At 38.0% G+C, this 22,174-nt stretch overlaps 1 protein-coding gene across 7 annotated transcripts in view; it reads left to right on the top strand.

Annotated features, from left to right (window-relative positions):
* The window catches only part of LOC124160608 (glutamate receptor ionotropic, kainate 2-like), a 491,042-nt gene that overhangs the window by 460,353 nt on the left and 8,515 nt on the right, over positions 1-22,174 (top strand). For 5 of the 7 annotated variants that reach the window (XM_046536495.1, XM_046536497.1, XM_046536499.1 and 2 more), the window contains one exon: positions 12,815-13,012. In XM_046536495.1, the coding sequence (XP_046392451.1) occupies positions 12,815-13,012 (198 nt within the window). Of the gene's footprint in view, positions 1-5,650; positions 5,909-12,814; positions 13,013-22,174 lie in introns of all 7 variants that reach the window. The other 2 variants (XM_046536501.1, XM_046536498.1) reach the window with 1 other exon arrangement.

Below are 22,174 nucleotides of genomic sequence, written 5' to 3'. Positions count from 1 at the left end.
AAACACGGCCGAATTTTGGCAAAACCCTGGCGAGTACTGATATCCCGATATCACATGTAGTGAGGCGTATTCAAATAGTAAAATAGGACACATTTCCGCTCCGTCGGTCAATTCTTTATTATTTTATCATGACGCATTACCCCTTTCAAATGTAATCATGAAATTCTGAGAGCATTAGAGAAGAATTGTCTCAACCCATTCCCTGCATCTGTATCAAATGTGAAAATATTCCAACTAAAAGAAACAATGAGGTAAAATTTAGAAAATTTAGGCGCGAAAAAAATGAAAAACTTTGCATATCATGAGAATTTAAAATTTATCACTTAGTTTTACAACAGTAATGTGTGACGTAATTAGTGATACGTCCTCTGAAAAATCAGAGACACATCTATAATAATATATATAACATATTTTATAGGGGAGTATGTTTACTCCCTTGAATACACGAAAAGTTGAAGACTTGAATTAGGGGTTGTCATTTACATTCGTAGGACGGAAGTTCTGAGAGAGATTAGACACAGCTTTCCCCTCAGTTCTCGTATCAGCTACTCGTTTATATTGACGTATAAATATCTATTCTACATCCTTCACGGCTACTACATATTTTTATCGTGGCTTTTCTTTCCCGTTCTCGCTGTCCACTTGTCTTCCGATGATTGTTATCAGTGGACCATAATTCCTCATCATGCGTCGACCTTTCCGTCCCGTTTAACTTTTTTCTGTTCAAAGACATCTGAAGGCTCTAATAAGTATTGACGCTAAAGCAAATTTCTTATAGATCTCACTCTGGTAAGGCACGTAGTCGGGGCGCATGCATCTAGGAAATTTAGATTGGGGTGGTTTTAGACGCAACGAATCCTGGCGGGTCTAGGGGGTGTAGAAAACCTGCCAAAGTAAGCGAGAGGTGAGGTGCACTCCCCCAGAATTTTTTTAAGTGAAATGGTTCAAAATGGTGAGTTTTACAGCTTTGTGAATAGTTGGATACGTTTTGTTTGTGAGTCATCCGTCCCCCTAATATTAGTTACAAAATTTTTCACATTAAAATATTTTTATAAAAAATTCTCGGGGCTTCAGAGGGGGGTTTATCCTCCAAAACCCGTCGCTGCGCTACTGGCACCTAGTGCTCAAATGCTGGCTAAGTAATGTCTCATATAGGTTTTTTGTAACTTACAAAATAGTGGTGGAAAATTAATAGAACTTTTAGAAACGCATTAGTCAGTAAAGGCTGAAAGTCATGTTTGAAAGAAAGAAAAGGAAAATAATTCCGCCATCTCGTTGGCCAAATACAGCGATATTATGATCTCGTACAGAACAGAAACTTCTTCTAATTGAAGAGGCAACATATAAACGCAGTATAGGTTCGGCCCCAAATAAAAACTACGCTTTGTTGAAGAAAAAAAAATTATTTAATTTGCCTTTGAAGAACCCACTTCTGAAAATACTTTTATTTCAATTGCCAAACCTTTAACCCTTAAAGTAAGTCGAAAAGTATCTTCGATTTTACAGCCCAAACAATTCGTGATTTCTTCATTTTTAAGTTATTTAAAAAATTTCTTACGTTTCTAGTTTTCAGCCAAGGATTTTTAAGTTCTTTTCGGAGATAGGGAAATTTTGGGAGCTTATAAACTTTAAAAAAAATTAACCCTCCATAGTGCAGTGCTTCTTGTGCTTTTAAGTAAAGGTAATCAATATTCTCTTGAGCGTCAGTTGGTAACAGAAAAGGTCGTTTCCAGGAATATAGATTGTGAATTTAGTTTTTTCTTTCCAAATTCGATACTGGTCGATGAAGTCCACTAGGTCTGGGCGTGCAGCGACGAAAAGGTGTCCTTTGAGTGTATGAGATGCAAAAGGATGCGCTACTGTTATTTTTATTTTGGAGAGGCTCAGGGTAATGTCTTGAGAACAGTCTCAATTCTCCGTCCTGCCGTGACCGCAGATTTGCAAGTCTTTGCAAGCACCTGCAAGATTAGCGCGTTTGCTTAACTCAAGGGGATGCTTTGCCGTCTCAAATCCTCATGAATAAAGAAGTTGTTCCGTGAATAGCCCGAAATAGTGTTAGCTCCAAGTGCGATCATTATACTGAGTCTGATAAGGAGATTGGAAGAGTGTTTCAGCGAGACGATGAGAAGATAGGGACGTCGAGGATTTGTAGAACTGCGACCGGACTGAATAAGGAATACGAAGAAGTTCTGAAATCAGTGAAGTAGGGGATTTTTGGGTATCAACTTCTTGCCATTCGTAGTAATTTTTTACCATCTCCCGCTTCGTCGAAAGTGGTAGTATTTTCCAAAACTTATCCCCTCCCTTCCAAATTGTAACGTCTCTAAAACTTAAATTTTCTATTATCCACGAGTATTCTCTCTATATCGCATTTCATATGGTGCTACCGAAGAATAATGAAGATAAAATGGATTGACCGTGTAAGTAACGACGAAGTGCAAAAAAGTGTGGGAGAAAAGATAGGCCTCCTAAAAACCTTAAGCAGAAGACGGGACAACTTAGTTGGCCACATTTTGAGGCACGATGGCCTGATGAAGACTATCGTTGAAGGACAAGTGGAAAGCAAACATGGCAAGGGACGGCCCAGAATGAGTTACATATGACAGGTTATAAATGATGTAAAATAGAAGAAATACGTCGCTATAAAAAGGTTAGTGGATAGGAGAGAGAAATGGAGAGCAACGTAACACCAATCTCAGGATTGTTGACTAATGATGATGATTCTTTATATTAATTTACCTAATTTAGGTGAATGAACTCAATGAAAATGGAATGATGATACCTGCTCCCCTTGTGAAGCCCAAAAATAGTGTATTTGGCCATCTAAGTAAACAAATTGAGACTTATTGAATTATTCGGATTCAATGCGATAGTTATTTCAACACAAAGTGACCTATCTGCACGGCCAAATTATACGAATTTTCTGATTTTAAACCAATGGTAATCGGTCATGTTTGATGATCCTTGATTTTCTTCAGCCTGAATGCAACTGCCTTCGTGGGTAGTGTATAGCTACCAGCATTTTTTCAGAGAGATACTTGTACTTTCTGTTTAAGTGGAAATAGAACAAATCTCGCGGCTAAATGACATGCTGTATATTATCCCCCTCTCTAAATTTTCCAGTATTCTCGTGACGATGATAATGAGTATGAAACGTAAAAAAATTGCATTGTAATTCTTTACAATTGATTTTCCTTAGTGTTCACTTGTGAAGGCAATAATGGATGCAAAAAATATTCATAAGGAAATTTTTCGTGTGGCTATTACATTTTTTAAACATATTTATTTAATAACTAATAAAAGAGAAAGGACCATAATATTGGTTAAAAAAAGCTTATCTCTTTACCGTAGTATGTTCATCTCTTTCGTACTTAAAAAATTTTAGACTTAAATATCCCACTTCTAAAATCGCCGGAAATGCGATATATTCATGATAAAATATAAACAACAAATGGTAATTTACACACTTTAATATATAACTCCATTACCAACGATTGTTTCCATACTCTTTAAATGGACTTTGAAAATTATATAATTTTTTCAGTTTTCAAGATGTTGTGAAATATGCCTCTATCAGGTGATTGCCAAAGTTCGGCCCTGTTATTTCCTACTTTTCATATTCCAGCGTCCACCATGTAATTACATCTTTAATCCAGTGGTTCATGAATCATTTATTCGGAGTTCTTTAATCACATTCTCTCTTTTCGTTCTGTTCTTTTTCATGACGATTCTTCGACACTCTCCACCGCCCTCCTTATTTCTTCGTCCATTTCTGCACCTGGTTCAATTTACTGCATGCCCCCTTTATTCTCATCAATGCTTGATTATTTCACCTTTTTCAATTCTTCCTGAACCACACATCCCTTAAACAATTCCGGTCATTGTAACGTTTTTCTTTTCATTAATGCGTTGATTATTTCACCCTGGTTTCCCCTCGGTACCTCGGCGTTAATCACATAAAACTTTTCCATAATGTTTCTCTTTTTTTTCGAAAAACATTTTGTCTCTTGTGTCCTACCATTTCATTGTTTACTCCAAATCGTTTATGCATGGCATTCTGCATGTTATGACTCATCATTCTCTTTCCTTTTTCTTTTATTTCTTCCAATAATTTTTTTATCTTGCCTTAAAAATATTGTATGTTAATATTTTTTATAATTAATTTTCGGTTTCGTTATTTTGATTCTATTTTTCCTTTTTTGTCTCTGCTAACTTCTTTCGTTCTTAACGCTTCCTCTTTTTCAATTCTGACTATGATGTTTCTTATCGGAACTCATTTCTGATGCAACTTTCTTCTATTTTTTAAATTCTGTTACTGTCTGTCCTCAAATATGACGCGTTTCTCCTTGGTGAAATGCATGAACTGTTTTTTTTTTCCTTTCTCTCTCTTTTTGTTTTTTGAAAACCTTTTTACAATTCTTATGCATTTTTTTCTGCGGAATGGTCTCAATATCTTCTTATCCTTGCATTGATTTTCTCTTGTCCATTCAATGGCGTTTTCGAAACTATAAACCCTATTTTTTGTTTCCCTCGGTTGTCTTTTTTCTGCAATCCCTTAAACCTCTAACTTACTTTTTCTGTGGATTGTATCCCATCTCTTATTTCCACCCCCGTGCTTTACGACCCTCTCGGACGTTTGTGCTCGGAAAAATATATCCCTTACCTTTTATGTATCGCACTTTTCCCTGGACGGATCACACACTTATCGTCTCCTTCCCTAAAAACACGATTCTAACCGATAATGCCCTTTTTTCATCTTTTGGTCCGCTATCGTTCCATCTCTTCTCGCATGGATTACCACTCGTGATTTCTTTTGGAAAATAAACATCTTTATCTCCTTTTCATGCATGCTTAAACCTCCAAACTGATCCTCACGAAACGACCGAATATTCTTCGCATCATCACTTCCATTTCTCTTCGCAAAATTTTTTTATATTAAACTCATACAAATGCAATCCCTTTTTTATTTCGCGCGCCAAAAACCTCTCCGCATATAAACACAATTTCACGCTTCTGATCGCGTCTGATAACTTAATGCCCACATAATACCTGAATAAATTGTTCGCACATGTCTCTCTTCTAATAATCCTTTCGTCTACACCATCCCTTTAAAACATATATACCTACCTTCAAACGATTCCTTTATCCTGATCGCGTCTTAATACTCACTGCCCGCCAACACCTGTATACCGTTTTCGTAAAATTTCACCATCCAAATATTCCGTACGCCTGTACCCCATGTTTTAACATAATTCTGTTATCTTAAATTGCGTCCCATAATGCACTGTCCTTCAATAAAATGTTCATACCTCTCCTCTTGATCGCGTCTAATAACTTGGCTCACTCTCCGCTAATACCTAAACATCATTTTGGGGCACTTCGTCCTCCACCACAATAACCCCACCCCATCCCTTGCATCCAACACAATTCTGTAACCTTAAATTGCGTCTCATACCTCACTGTCCTCCAAAACCTGAAAACTTTTTCGCGCACTTTACGTTCCCAATATTCATTCACTCCTGATCGCATTTCTGCTAACTGGACCAATTCCCGCCCTATGTCTAAACACCACTTTCTTGCCAATATCCCGTACACCTTCACTGTAATCCCCACGCTCGTTTGCCCACTACTTCCCCCGCGACACCTCCAGGTGCCCACGTCCCAACCCACCCGCCTCTTCTCCTTCATGAACCCGCTAGCGGTGGAGATATGGCTGTACGTGTTGGCGGCCTACCTCCTCGTATCGCTCACGATGTTCGTGGTGGCTCGCTTCTCTCCGTACGAGTGGCACAATCCACACCCTTGCCTCACCGAGAGCGACGTGGTCGAGAACCAGTTCTCCCTCGCCAACTCGTTCTGGTTCACCATCGGTACTCTCATGCAGCAGGGGTCAGACCTTAATCCAAAGGTACATGTGGCATCAAAACAGTATCCATCCTTATTACTTTTCCTTCGTTCATTTTCTGTGTGTGTATGTTTCTGGATCACGAATATGAATACTGGATCACGTCGGAGGATGGTGCTGCATACTACGCAGTGTAGGTTTACGTTTAAGGCGCGCAACTTATAGCGACACTCACTACCTTGGGGTCCCCAAAATAAATTCTACCAATCATACTTGGCCCCGCCATGGAATATCTGGACTTTTAAAGGGCCCCAAAATTCAAATACCCTACTTATTTTAAAGCTCCTGGTTTCAAATCCTCTTCGTCTTGAATTTGACTTTACTACCCAGTGTAGGTTTAAGTATAAGTTTCTCAAGCTATAGTTTAGGTCACCCACTTACTACGGGGTGGGGGGGGGGGGCAAAATAAATTTTTCCAATCATATTTGGCACTGGCTTAGAATAATTGGTATTTTAAAGGGCCCCAAATCTCCAAATAGCTTATTGCCTTGTATTGAAGTCTAAATAGGGTCTCCTGCTTCCAAGCCTCTGGAAGATGCCTCGTGTTTGAAAATACTTTTATTTTACCTTGTATGCCGCATGTATGATGCTTATAGTGTACGTATACAAGGGCGCTTAAGATGTCTCAACAGTGCCTAACCAAAAGCTGAAGCCAGCACTGAAATCCCAACCTAAATACATCTATGAAAAATTCAAAAAGCAAAAATATGAAATATTAACGAATAGCGTTTTCCAGTTTTTGGGAATTCTATGTTAGCATATTTAATGGCGGTTTTCTTAATTACTCCTCTTTTGCGTATTGAAATCCCTTTTCTGTTTTTGACAAAATCTACCAGATCTATGCCGGTCACAAAGAACTGTCATCAAATTTGGTAATAAGCCCTTCAGTGTCCATCATCAATATATTACGATTCTGATAATTCTTCTTCTTCATATGCTATGCAAAGTTAAGTCTCTGGAAAAATTTTGCTATAATTGAATGGGAATTGTCGGGATCATCTAGGGCTTGGCTAAAAAATCCAGTGTTGATATTCGTGATGTCATTTTTCGAAACTATATCTATATATCGCGGACTTGTGTTTGTTTTTTTTTTTTTGGCGTTCTTTGCGCCCTCTTTAGTTTTTTATCAAGGCTTGCGACGCTTCTTTTTTATTTAGTATAAGGCAGGAAATGTAGTGTTTAAATTTTATGATAACACTCTTAGCCCTTGATGAAGCGAAATACTGTAGATTCATAACCACTAGAGTTGGGAACTTCAACACGAAGTACATATATTTGCTAGAAAGAAAATTCCTGTTTCATGCCGCTGATTAGGATCACTCCGTGTCTACACGAAATTTTCACGGCAAATATAGAAAATACAAGGGGAATGTGGATAAAGCTGGTAAAGAAATCGAGCAATATATATCCCTCTTTAATCAGCTATGTGTCTCCACGGCTAAATTAATTAGTTCCACGTCTTTTACCACGTGTCAACTAACTTGGCTCATTACACAAGCCTATAGTTCCAGAATTTTCAGTTTCGTGTTTCTGCTCCATATTTTTCCAGAAATAAAAATCCGTCACATTTGTTACATTCATTTTCATTGTGATCTTATTACAAGAAATTCCCGAGTTTGATTCGTGGCGAGCAAAAATGTTACCGAAGAGCTAAGTGCTTCGTTTCCTCCTCAACATTTTCCAGAGCATTTTCAGCTTTACTTATTAAAACTGAAACGAACTCGTATATTCTCAATCATAATGCAAAAAAATTCATTCAGACCCATCTTTATTTCTCCTGATTATCAGCCAATTAATAGGCCCTATCATGGTACTTACGCTCCATAAAGCTTTTCCCAAAAATACATTTTCATTACAATAAATAGTAGCGGGCGTGACTTGGTGGAAATCCATAGTCGTAGGAATAGAAGGAATAATAACTTTGATATTTTCACATGGTAATCTATTGATGCCGACCATGGTTTCGTTACAGTGTAACATTGCCAAGGTGATCTCACAATAAATTACCATGTGGAAATAGCAAAGTTATTATTCCTTCTATTCCTACATTTTCATTAAATTATATGACGTTCATACTTTTTTTTCGAAAAAATTAATTTTAAACCATTGTTTCCATTACTTACTTCGAATTTATTTCTAATCATTTAAAGGCTTGGACCTATTGGAGTTTTAACATTGTGACTCTCGCAATGTCTCCTTATCTGGATAGTAAAACCTTTTCACTAACATTGCTATAATCTGCTAAGTTCTTCACTAATTTCGGTCGCAATGAGGATTCCCCAAGTTTGATAATAAGCCTTTTCGTGTCTAAATTCTGAAAACTTTATTTCATCCTCGTGTCTTTCGTGGCTCAACTATATTCTCCACCAATTTCCAAACAAAAATTGTGTATTTATATTCAGTTACGATTTAGTTTCGCAAGGGCAATTACTCGTGGATTCATGGGCTAAGAGATTGTTGGTAGAATCATACGATCCATTAGTGTATTACTGCAAGAAAGCAGTTAGATATATATTTAACGAAAATCACTGTCATATCCCACAGCAATCGCCATTTATTATTGCATAAAATATTAAATAATGTATGGAAACCTAATACAGATACATTATATTCGCTCGGCGTATAGTAATGCATACTCAAGCTCCATAATTTTAAGGTCATAGAATCTTTTGAATGAATTCAGATAAAACTCCTCAATTTCGCTGTGGCTCTTGTGTTTTTTGCAACGGAATGAGCATTGTACCTCATTTATTAGATAGAGCGCGTGCTTTCCATTTCAAATACATGTTCTCAGTTTCCGAGCTTTTCTGTGATCTTTGGTTCCTGCTTGGTTATTTTTTGTGCGATCGGCTTGTAACTTCTGTAAAATATATGTTGCTTGTTAAAATAATTAATGCATGCATTAGTGACTAGAGCTTATAAACTAAAACACGCTGTTATAGATGAAACGGTCATATTTATTGCTTGATATAAACTAAATGGTTTTCAGCAGTGTTTCTCACCGAATGAAATAAATAAAAATAACTTCAAATAAAAAAGTAAACGCAGAAAAAGAAATTTTAATCGGTGAATGGCCATTGAGATTATTGCAGATGAAACACTGTTGGTAGCAAGATATCTAGCCATCAAATAGCTGGTGTTACAAAGCAGATTATATGATCTTTTATTCAAGCAATGAGTATGCCTTCGCAGTATGATATGGTGTATTCCTTTGAAAAATGTAGGCATGAAGTGAGTAGGGTTTAGTGCACGACGCTGTTCTTTCAACAAAAACTAACGAATCCTTTTATTTCCCATTAAAATGGAACACATCTGCTTCGACTTATAATCATATTGAAAAATATTTACGGAATAAAAAAATGCATTTCCTACTTCCAATAATGAGATAAATACAGTTCTTTTTTTCATTTTCAGTTACGATACCTCCATGAATGTTCTCGGAAATAAGAAATTTAGCACACTAGGGTCTTAATGCTTCTAAATAACCTTCTTTATTTCACTCTGATAACAGCTTTTGAGCTAAAAAGTGGTAAAAAAGTGCAAAATATTATAATTAAACACTGGTGATTTTTAAGGACATGTTTTTACCCATACACTTGTCCCATACTAACGCTACACATTCCTAGTACAGCTTTGTTTATTTTCTCCCCGCTCCTTCTAATTAAAGCCTTTGGCCTCAACCCACTCTGTATATAAGTATTTGCAATAAACACTCACTGGAATGTGAATTTTTGATTCATTGCATGAATATTCATGCTGTTATCCAAATGGCTGTGTGGAATGAAAAAATATCTAAAGGAAAAAACCACATCTTCGCAACGGCATCTTGAGGTAAACTTGCCAACCAACCTTTTTGAATAAGACTTCGCTCTCTCTTTGTTTTTTTTTCTTTTCTTATGAAGTACCCGCTTCCCCGGGTTGGATATACCTCGTTCGTTTTGCATGCGAAACAATTTTTTCAGAGCTTTTACGGATTCATTTTATGGTCTTTTTTAATGGCTGCTAGCTTTATGGAGTTTTTTTTACGTCTTTTCTTACATTCTTGTTCATTTTTTTCATACGATATTAATTTGGAATGCTCCTCATTTGTTCCTTTTTTTGCAAAGTCCTGTGTTTAAATGTCAAACGAAGTGTTTTATCGGCCTCCTTAGAACGTATCTACTATGTAACCTTTTTGTGCATTTCTTTTGCTCCGCTTTATCTCTTGAGGAGTCATTATTTGAAGTATTTTTTTCGCATTTACTCATCTCATAAAAAGATAGCCCCTTGTAAATTGGTCCCAAGACTACCGTCTCGGCTCTGAAGCGTTGCCAAGTTTAATATCTTTGCATACCAGTTGGGAGTCCATTTGTTTTTGTCGTTAACCTGTTGATATAATTATATTTTTCTTTCCCGGAATCAGCTGGCCACCACGAATGAACCTTAAGAGGAACACACGCAACTCTCAAGAGAAATAAAAGAGTTTGAGAGAGAGAGAGCGATGAACGTGACTATTTAACCATTCAAAACTCAAAATGTACCTTGTATGGTATAATCGGCGATGTTTCAATGCATGTCAATACACTGTCATCAAAAATCCACATTTCCACCGCTCCATCCTTGCACACATTCCTTCTTTCAACACGATTTAATTTTTAAGACTTTTAAATTATTTTATATACCCCCGCTAATATAAATCTCTCCGCATTTTTCATGATAACCATGTCCAATATCTTTTCGGCTCTAAGAAACTAAGGGTAATCATTATTAGGCAATGAATTATGCATGTTCTGTGAAAATAAGATATCTCAGGAAATGGAAAGTAACAAGTGTCGAGTTTTCATTGATCGACATTTTTTTAATGTATCCATTTTAAATTTATTGTAAAATTTTCCTGATGTCAAAGTAAAGCTGATAAAATGATTTTTTATCCTGCATGACCATCATAATTAATTATTTCGAGTATCTTTTTAAGTAAAAAAATAAGTGTTAGTGTTTTTGGCGACAATATTTAAACTTACAGCTAATATATTTTCTTGCACCTTAATAATATTACCATTGTAATTCATGCATGCTCCATTACCTCTGGAAGGATAACTTCAACTTTCTTCACCCTTAAACATAGATGTGTACCATTTTTCTTCGATTATATTCGCGACGGCAGATATAACACCGATTTTAATCATATTCACTAATTATTAACCTTTTTCTGTGTTTTTATGGCTGTGACATTGTAATTCCACGTTGAACTTTATGAATTTAAGCTTTCTGACATGACCTCTAGTAGAGTAAATCCCTTGCACGATTTACCCTCCTTGACGTTAAAAGGTACTTAAGCACGTTGTGTCGTTGTAGAGACTGTCTTGACTTGTAAAGGTGCGTAAAAAATGAAATTAAGCATTCAAAAATGACTTGTTTGCATGTAATTTTTTTATTGTTTAGTATCAAGTGCTATCAGAATTTGCCATAAAATATAGCAACAAATAAATCAATTTTAACATTTAGCGTTATCACATTAATTTTATTAGCAGGTAACGTCACCAGTTGTTTAAAACACAATTTTAGTGTAAAATGTTCCAGTTAATCAGTGGAGAATAAAAATAAAATTTATCTGAAGTTTTTCATAGTTTTTGTTGACAGTGTACATGATGCTAGTATCTTCTCATTAGCTTTCTCGCTTTGTCCCGTCTCTGTCGCTGGCCAGTAGCTGTTAGCAACTTGTGAAGTTAGAAAGTAATAGTATCGTGATGCTATTAGCGTTTATTATTAGTTTATAATCATACCAATCTTGGTTTCAGCTACTGAGAATGATTGTTAAGAGGATGCACAGTTCCTTTTCTAACCATCTTTTTTGGTGACGGATTACTCGCGTAAAATGTTATGATATTGAATTTTTAAGGTCAAATAGAGCATACGCTGTTCAACATTTTTCTGTATCTTAAGTATTAAAATATCACAACTGAGAAAATTATTAAAAGGCAAAATTGTCAATTTTGAGATCCCGGAAATTTTTGACAACTGTGCACTATATGTACCCATAACATATCAAAATGATAGTATAAGTTGTACGGTAGTAATCCGTCACCATAAAAGACCAGCTAAGTAGGAGGCATGTGTCCTTTATTATGCAATAACACTACTCAGTCGCTGAAATATAGGACGATATCACAAACTTACTGTGAAACTTAAGAAAGTTGTTTTTGTGATAATGCTTGTCTCAGATTTATTCAGTTGCCTTGGTGACAGCTGGGAATATACATATCATAAAAAAATAAGAACAGCTTAGATTTTCCAATTAGATTTTTTTTTAAACGGCCTACTAACGAGGACCGTCATCAGCATGCACATTAATTATGGACGGCTTAGAGGTCACTGTCATTTAATCTTGGGGAAGGCATGATTCGACACCCTCATATTACTAATTTCTAATTTTTCTGATGATGACGATCGTCGTCGGCATCAAAAATGTTGTGTGATAAATATACGTGGAAAAATTAAGTTCCTTATTTTTTATGTAGCCGGTGATTCAGATCGATTGCTGGAGAGTTCACTTAGAGGAAATTCATCGAAACTAATATGATACAAAATTATCAATACCTGTCTAAATATTCAGAAAGCTCTTGATAATGACGTGTAAACTTTGAAGCCGGTTGAGCGAATAAAATAGTGAGGAAAATTATGAAATGCACCTTTTTGTGTCTTATAACCGGCCCGCGATGTTTTAAAATGTGTTCGGGATAATTATATTCATGACAAGTAGAAATATATAAGCAATGTGACCTCTTTGACTCGCCAGAGCGATCAACTAACTTACCATTTCGACTTTGTGTGTTCCCTTGACCACCTCACCTGCAAAACCCTGCCCTCCCGATCCTGTAAACCCTTGTCCCCGTCCCTTCTGTTGCCGGCCAATTCCGGGGTGACCCCCAGGCGACTTCCACCCGCATAGTGGGAGGGATTTGGTGGTTCTTCACCCTCATCATCATCTCGTCTTACACTGCCAACTTGGCGGCCTTCCTCACCGTCGAGAGAATGATTACCCCCATCGAGAACGCCGAGGATTTGGCCGGCCAGACGGAGATCTCGTACGGGACACTGGACAGCGGATCCACCATGACCTTCTTTCGGGTGAGTTCGGGAAGTTTGTCTGGACTAAGTAAAAGAAATCTCAATTAATTCTCCAAAATTTTGGCCTGTAAAATTACTTTGATTTTTAATTAACGTCTCGGAGTATAGGTCTAAAAATGATTTGCAAAATTATTTTCCGGACGTTTCGTTATACTTTTTTACATCTTCTTCGGGGCTTTTTTTTGCAAAGATTTGTTTATTTAACAATTACAACAACACTATATCGAAACGTTAGTAATGTCATTCTTTAGACCTTTACTCCGAGACTCCGAGTACTCAATATTTAAAAAATTGAGGTCAACAAAAAGAAAAAAGAAATCGATTACTTTGATTGATTGTTGGCTAACTCATGGCACTTAAAAGGGGGGCAATTAGCCCCCACGATCGCCTTGCCTGTCAGCGACGCAAGTGGTGGCCTGAAAAAAAAAACATTTAAATGCGGAGTGCGTGACTACTTATTTAACAGGCGACTGGAGAATCCTCTGTTGCCAGTGGCGAAGCGAGGGGGAGGGGAGCCCGGGGTTCCGGACCCGCCCGAAATATAAAAGCGTACTTACTTTGCATCGCAAAAGAAAACCAAATATTGAAAAATCATGAATTTAATAAAGATTTATTTGAAAAATGAAGTTTTTTCGGTCATCAAAAGTGCTATAATTAGTTGAAAACCCTCAACTTACTACCCTGTTTTTTCAAAAAGTTTCCCTTCTGTGTTTGGACCCCCCCCCCCCCCCCCCCCCCGAACAAATTTCCTGGCTACCCCGCTGTCTGCTGCCATATTCGTGTGTGGAACACAGTGCCACAATCGAAATTTTATTTCTCGTTAACAGGATTGCAATGGCCTCTTGGCGTCTAAATACGCCTATCTCAGGAACCACTAGAAGTTTTCCCTCCAAAAATTCCCGTGTAAGGCTCTCATATTCTACTGGGAATTTTCAAACTATATTCTCTGAAGGAGCTCTTGTGGGTCGTAGGACTAAGGAAAGGTCGTAGGACTATATTGGGCAACGAAAATAAAGGAGATATTATACACCGAAGTCTGAATTACCTTAGTGATTCATGCGCGGGACTACGACAGCGACATGCAATGGTGGAGTGTCATGAATTCACTTTAGTTTTTTAAAGGTAAAATATAACGGTTGCCCTCATCAAAAATAAGTTTACCTAATCTTACATTGACCTTGGCCCCGCCTAATAGTATCGACACATCATCTTAAATTATTTCCTTGAGGAGCTCACCTCGGACTAAGTCATGCATGTGTGAATATCACCCATTTCCCTTTCCATTCCCTATATTACCTCTAATTATGTACATAAATATTTTGAAGTGCTTTCACTTTACTTGAGATTCTCCAAAATCTGTGAATTTTTTTGACCTTTAGTTCTGCAACCTATGATTGATTTCCAAAATTTAAACTCAATCGCCTCGTTTATGCATATTTATTTCGTTTACCAAAGGAAAATCAGGTCACGAATCAGAATACTGAAGTCACATAATTCTCGTAATGAATCTGGACGCATCATATTTCTTTACGTCTCGATCTGTTTTCGCGGCGCCATTTTTTTTCTTCCCTTCATCGTGAGAATTCGGAATATTCTATCCCCGAAAATAATAACGGAATAGAGGGCCCTTGAAGATTTTTTTTGGAATTTGAGTGATGAAGCGGATCCTAGCGATGAAATGTAGGTCGTGGCAGTTCTGTGGGACTCATCTAGAAGTCGCGTTTCCTCATGGTCAGGAATATATATATAAATCGCAAGACGCCCGGATTCTCATAACCTTCGCCGGCCTCCCACCATTAATCATTTCCCGCGAGATAATCTTGAAGGCTCTGGAAGAAAAATATCGCGGAAGGCGTAGAATGATGCCCTGGCCAAGATGATTTTTTGAAATATTATCTTATTTGGCGAGCTGTTGTGTTTACCAGTGTAGCGGCATGTCGCAATTTTCTAAAATAATCGCGTCTACTTAGTTTTATTTTCTTTCCCTATCTGCGGTATTTGTAGCCTCAAATATGGGACGATAATTGAGCCAATTCACCGCTAGAGAGTTCTGACGTTGTGATGAATGGTTCAAACGATGAAATTATTGGAATTAAAGCTCGTGTGTTTTCCGATACGGGATACCTCGAGTCTGCTGACCTACTTGGCATAAGTGTTGAAACCGCTCATTTTATTTTCAAGGGGGAAAAATTTTTGTTCACTGATAATATAGGTAGCGATTTCGGTTGACTGCTCTGATAACATTGACAATTTAATTGAAAGTTACTGGCAATTTTCCACAAATGCTTTAATTTCCATTCACAGCTGATTACAATGCATTTTGTGTTATCTTCATCCGCCTCCTACGTGTAAGTCTCATATAGTTAGTTATTTTATACACCTTTGTATATCTTCCATAAGAGCGTTTTCCCTGAACGAGGGAATGAATCCTAACTCTGATGACGTCAAAAACTCATGAAAAGAGGGCGGCAACTTTCTCATTTTTTTATTTTAAACTCAAAAGATAATTGCTGAATGTGGAAGTATTTTTTGTTTTAACTTATTTTTATCTCCTATCTACCATATTATTTATTCTATTTATTTAAATCAGTTTTCACATACAGCCGTGACTCCAATTCACAGTGAACATTTTAACAAAACATGAATGAGACAAAATACAGTAGCAATACAAAATGTAACAAATAATAAACCAGAAGAGAGAGGAAAATATTAAGTAAATAATTTTAATATAAATAGAATTCGGGTCCGATTGAACGACCGCATCGTATTCATAGATTAGAGGCGTGGATGTGAAAGGAGAATTTTAGCGACAAAAATTTCTTCTGCGCTCAACGAGACACTCATAAGTCAACAAAGAAAATTTGATAAAGTTGCCTCCCAGTCATAAAAAAGTCATAGTCTGTGACGTCAGGATAGTACCTCATTCGCTCCATGAGAGCGATTTGGTGGTGGTGACATTCCATAGCGCCACGGTGATTGGACGGAAGCAACGATCTATATCAGCAACTCATCATACATTTGAAAGGACTAAGAATTTTTACATCACCAAATTTCCTCAAATGTAACTCGATTAGTAGAGATACGTGAAAATCGCATATGCGAAAAATGCGATATTAATGCCATACACGTGACTAATGCGACAAAGGCGCGATGAAGACTTTTATGATATTTAAACCGCAATTTCCGATGGTAAATTCGTAAATTTAGTGCAAAGCCCGCCCCTAGCTGCGCCACGGGACGTTGGGCATTACTTCTTCATAGATGGTTACATTTATTTTCATCGGCAGCAACTAGAGAAGTTGAGAGAGAACCCTTATGCGATGTTAAGAAAATATTTCTTGCCATCTGCCGAGAAAAAACTGAGTTTGGCTATACTGCACTGCCCAGTAAGCATCTCATCATCTGGAAACCAGTTAGCATCGTGGATGCAGAGAGGTTTTTCAGCCAGTACAATCTAGTTGTGACTGACAGACACCACCGGTTGAAGGAAGAAAGTGTTGAAACTAGTTCAATGTTGTAGCTCAACTAGTGCAAATGATATTCAGGCTACTAATATCATTTTTAATTATTGACTTTATAGCTTATTCCTGAATTTATTATTTTTACATCCCAAAATAATTTAATTAACTATTCCGTATTTTTCCAAATAACTGCGCTTCATCACACTTGTCGTCAACTGCTATAGTGCTACATTATGAAAATAAAAGAATAGACGCTACAAAATGCTATAAACTGTAATTGAAAGTGCTATAAAATTAAAATGAAAGTGCTATTTTCACGTATCTCTATCGATTAGTTAGCAGATTAAAAAAATTGATCAATGAGACTCCTTGTATTTTTCAAACTTTCGCACACAAAAATATCATGGAGCAAATTGAATGATCCAAAAGGAATGAGTGAATGTGCCCATTCTGTTACCACTAAGCGGTACAAAGTGATGCGCCGACGACTTTAGGTGGACAAGAAGAGGAAGAGAGGAAATGGGCTAGTGTGCGAGCAGACGATTATGAAGGAGTGTTGTGCGGGGAAGAAGATGGCGTTGAAGAATTCGCGGAATCTCTTGAGGGAAGGGATGGAGGGGATTGAAGATAATGTCCCTCCCTCACCCTACCCTATCTCCTTCCCCTCCGGTGCTTATCCTCCCTTTTAGGATTGCCAACACTCCTGTATTTTTCAGCAGCTCACACGTTTGCGAAATATTAATTTTATTGTCCTAATCCTTATCCTAGGAGGGGGATTTATGGCTCAATTTGCCAGGGGCGCAGCAAGGAATTAAGGCTGGGGGGATTTAGGTGCAACTAACACGGGGGTGTGTGGGGGTATACCCACCAGGATAAGCGGTAGGCACGAGAATAATAAATTGCGGAATTTTAAAGATAAATGGTTAAAAATGGTGAGTTTTACGGCTTTCTGAGGGATATTTTTATTCATCCTTACTCTGCTGTATTAGTAATATCAATGTAATTAAGTAAAATGGATAAAATTTAAAAATTTCTCTGAGCTCTAGGGGGTGTTTTATCCCCCAAACCCCCCCTCGCTGCGGCTCAGCAATTTGCTACCACCTGCTGAAGTATTACAGATTCCTTCCGAAACCCTTGTGTTAATACCTTCTTGGAGCAAATGGAGGACACAAGGAAGAAGAATATCAGGGAACTAGCTTAGGTGAGGGAGATATGGAGGGTTGCATTATACCAATTTTAATAGCGGACTACTCAAATTTATATTTTTTTATAATAATATAAAATTGGTAAATTTTAACTGATAACTTCAGGCTTCACCGATGAGAAGACGCCTGACTTCGATGAATGCGTATGAAAGGCGATCGAAACCATTTCCCTGCAATCCATCGACCTGAAGAAGCCAGTTGCAATGCCGGCGAAACTGTCGTCTACAAAGATGGACACACGTGGTGCATATCAGAGGTGTCATGGTGCCGGAACGCGCCGGAACGCCGTTGCGGTATTGGTTAACAAAAGGCATAATAGTCAAATAACGCACTTATCAATTTTGTTGCCGTAAAATTTCTAATTTATACATTCGTAACCAAAAAAAATAATAATAAAATGTAAATCATGACTTCTAATATAAAACACAGTAATATTTCACTTCTAAAGAAAGTTAAGGAAAGAGCGTTCCAGCACTGCTAATTTTGCCATGACGTCACTGGTGCATATCCCGTAAACCTCTCCGCTTTAGCGAATGTACGTGATACATTTCAAAGTTGGCGACGAAGATGGTGACAAGAAGCCAGCCACGGTCCGCCCGGTGCTCAGGCGCTACCGGCGCTACTCTTCAACCTGCGCTAGCTAGCTTTTAGAAAATGTGTTCCTCCAGTCCCGAAAACATATACTGCGCCACGCTGAAACGAAACTGCGGATCATCATCGGAGTGAACTGCACACGGCATTGATTTTGACGGAGCCGCAGTAGTGCATCAGGAGGGCCGCCACCAAGGTGATAGAAACTCCTTTCTCACCTTGGGCCGCTACAATTCCAGAATAACAACAAAAAGCAATCGAAATAGCTAGAATCAATGGGCTCGTTCACCAACTTTACTTAATTTTGATTGCGATAAAGATGGAAAAATAAAAGCATCCATATTTTTCTTGTTTTCTATCCCTCGCCTACTTCTCCTACCAGTGGCGCAGCGAGGGGGGGTTTTGGTGGATAAACCCCCCCCCCCCAGCCAGAGCTCAGAGAAATTTTTAAGTTTAATCATAGAGTAAGTATATTACTTACTCTATGATTAAATACTTACTTATATACTTACTCTATGGTTTAATCCATTCTACTTAATTGGATTGATATTACTAATATAATGGTGTAAGGATTGTTAAAATACCCCTCAGAAAGCCGTAAAACTCACCATTTTGAACCATTTATTTTAAAATTCCGCAATTTACTAATCTCGCCCCTACCGCTTATCCTGGTGGGTATTCCATACCCCCACACACCCCTCTATTAGTTGCACCTTAACTCCCCCGCAGCCTTAATACCTAGCTGCACCCCTGTCTCCTAGTACTCTACTTCTCGTGCCAATAAGTCACCGGCCTCAGCCCTTTCTCAGAGAAGTTGGTGTCGTTCAAGTCGTCACGAGCTCATTCCGAGGAGATTACCATCTCTCAGATATTCCTAAGCTTCTCGCATCATTCTCCCATGGTTCGCTGTTCTTTACACTCTTTCGAGCGATCGTTTTCCCCAGTGAAAGTGTAAATACTTCACCGGAAAGAGTAAATGAACCAAACCCTTATTACGTCAACAAGTCGTGAAAAGTGGGTGTAAACATTTGCGTGCTCTTAGTTTTACACTTAGCGAGCGAGGGCTTAATGGAAAAGATTGTTTTTTCGTGTTGACTTATCTTTCCCTTCCTTTTACCGATTTGTTTTCGTATATTGCATTTTCGGGTCCTATTCGACGCCTTTTTTTCAACTGCGACGCTCACGGGCGACTACTCACTCGCCAGCGCCGGGAAAAGTCTTCAGCGGACTCGTCTATCAATCCTCTGTGTACAGATTGCTCTGATGGCCACTGGCCAGCTTATAACGAGGGGCTGAATCTGCATAGACACTTCAGTGCAGTGACGCAGCGAGGGGGGTTTTGGGGGATAACCCCCCCCCCCCCAACAGAGCTCAGAGAAATTTTTAAGTTTTATCCATTTTAAAGAAGAAAAGGAATTTCTCAATTGGCTGTATAATTCTCCCTGCTCGTCCACCTTGCAAGTCGAAAATAAACGTACATAAATAAACTCCCAAACAATGGTTAAATCTGTGACGTCATCCGAATTTGAGCCCAAATTCGCAAATACAGAATAATCCCCAACGTCTCTGCCCACACCTTCCGTTCTTATTCAATAAAGTTGGCAGCCCTGCATCCACCGTTCCCGCTCCTCTGTCACAGACTGAAATGACGGTTCAGCGAGTAGAGTACATGCAAAAGGCAGAGAAGGAAGGAAGATGCCGCCATCAAACCCTTGAAATAAAGGAGTGGAAAGAAAAAAATAAATTCCGTCAAGGGTTGGGTATGGGGATGGCCTTGTCGTCCGAAGAATGTCGGGGAAGTATATCTTGGAGGGGTAAGAGGGATTTTGGCAGCAGGAGATGGGTCTATGATCCAGCCTTTCATTTAAATATTTCAAACACGCGTTTCTCAAATAAAGTCCTCTTTTGTCTTTATCTCTTTCTTTCCCTGACCTTCTAAGAAGTGAAATAACACAATTAGCATGCAACTGTATGGAATTCGGTAATGCAAATCGTTTTTTTTTTTTATTCTTTATTCAAAAAATTTTCCCGATTACAAATGATACCAAGAAAGTAATCCCGAATATAAAAGCACATACTCACTCACTCCGGAATTTTTTTCCCGAGGGAGGGGGGCACAAGGGTCTGACAGGTCTTCTCATATTGAAATTAAAAACAAATTACAACAATTACTGTAGAATATATTCTCTTTATTTGATATGAAAGTTATTAATATTAAATGATTGTGGCTCCGTAATACGCAAAATAGAACGAACGTAGTGATAGCCGTATTAATAATAAATCTTGTCTATTCTTTCAGCGTCGGGGGGGGGGGGGCGCAATAAATCATGGAATCGGATTACAGAAAGTCCTCAATATACGAGCAAAATGCGTTCCGAGACCTTGTTCGGAAGTTGAATTAGTTTGTAATTTGAAAAACCTAGGCAAGACAACGAAAAGTGTAATTATCCTGCAGAATGCAACACTGTATTACATATTTGCGTTAACTCACGATGGTGATGAACTGATCTACAATCCGGCCCCTGAGAGTTGTACAATGACAGCTCAAAAGGAGGGGCGGAGAATCCTGCACCAACACGGTTTGCAGCCAATTGCTGTCTCCCAAATGCACCTCACACTCTCCCCTAATCATACAACGTTGTCACATGCATATGAACCACCAAAAGAAGCCTGAACACTGGACACGTGCCCAATTGCCCCCCCCCCCCCCTAAAGCCGCCTATGTACTCACTGAGAAGAAATTTTTTTTTGTAATATAAGTAAGATCATAGAGTAAGTACCATAGAGTAAGAGAATATACTTACTCTATGGTAAGATCTGGGCATTAATAATTAAATTATGAAAGCATATCACTGTTTGGATTTAAGTATGATAAGTCATTGGTGCTCATAAAAATGTGGGTAAATCTGAATACATAGTGATAAAAATTAAAATTTTATAGTGTTTTGCGCAGCATAATTGTGCTTGAAAAATGAGAATATGTCAAATTTTACAAATAGTTTGAACTAACTGAATTACTTATTTGAAATTGTATTGAATCCAAAATCTTTTAATGCAGCGGAAGCATTATAGATGAGTTAAAAGGAAGTAAGTGTGCAATGCACAGAAAAACCCTAATACAATACACAGAACACCCATGAACCCTGGCATGGAAATTAAAAATCATGTGAGATTTAAATCCTAATCATGCTACTTATCTATATTATTATTATCCGTATTGGATCGCATCTGATCGATATAGCCTGGAACAAAGAGGTGTCAAATTTAACAAGTGTTGAATGAGTAATCAAAAATGGCATATTAGGGGAAAAAGGTCACCACCCCAGCAAACCATATGATGTTTCTCGCCATGAAAATGAATACATGCTGCTTGCTTCATCGTGCATCTCTAACATTGCTATAAATGAAGAATGCAAGGCTGGTACACAGCTAAGGAGCCTCTGTTCCCACTTGGCTTTGAAGACTTAGTTGAGAAGCTCTCAACTTAATTTTTCTCCTCACAGCTACTAACTGTGCTACATCTGCGTGGAGACCAGTTGCCAAAGGGCATCCATCCTCTGTCAATCCATTTTTTGATGTTGTTATATTTGATAAAATTCTGCCAATAGCGCTCAATGAATTTAACTTACCGCATATGCAAATCTAAAATGAACGTATATAGCTGACTAATTGAAATGCATGCTTTCCAATGCATGTGAAGTGACAACAAAATATCAATATGTATAGGCAACACACATACCTTCCAATCACCCCCAGAGCAAATTTTTTTTACTGATAGCAATAATGAGGTCCCTCGTGGAGAGGAACCGAAAATATGACATGGATGTTGTATGGCTGTTTCGTGGATTATGAAAAAGCATTTTATAGGGTGAACTGGGTAAAGTTAATGGATAAATGTATGTACT

Source organism: Ischnura elegans, chromosome 6, assembly GCF_921293095.1.
Source record: "Ischnura elegans chromosome 6, ioIscEleg1.1, whole genome shotgun sequence".
NCBI lineage: Eukaryota > Metazoa > Arthropoda > Insecta > Odonata > Coenagrionidae > Ischnura > Ischnura elegans.
This window is presented reverse-complemented; position numbering and strand designations above follow the sequence as displayed.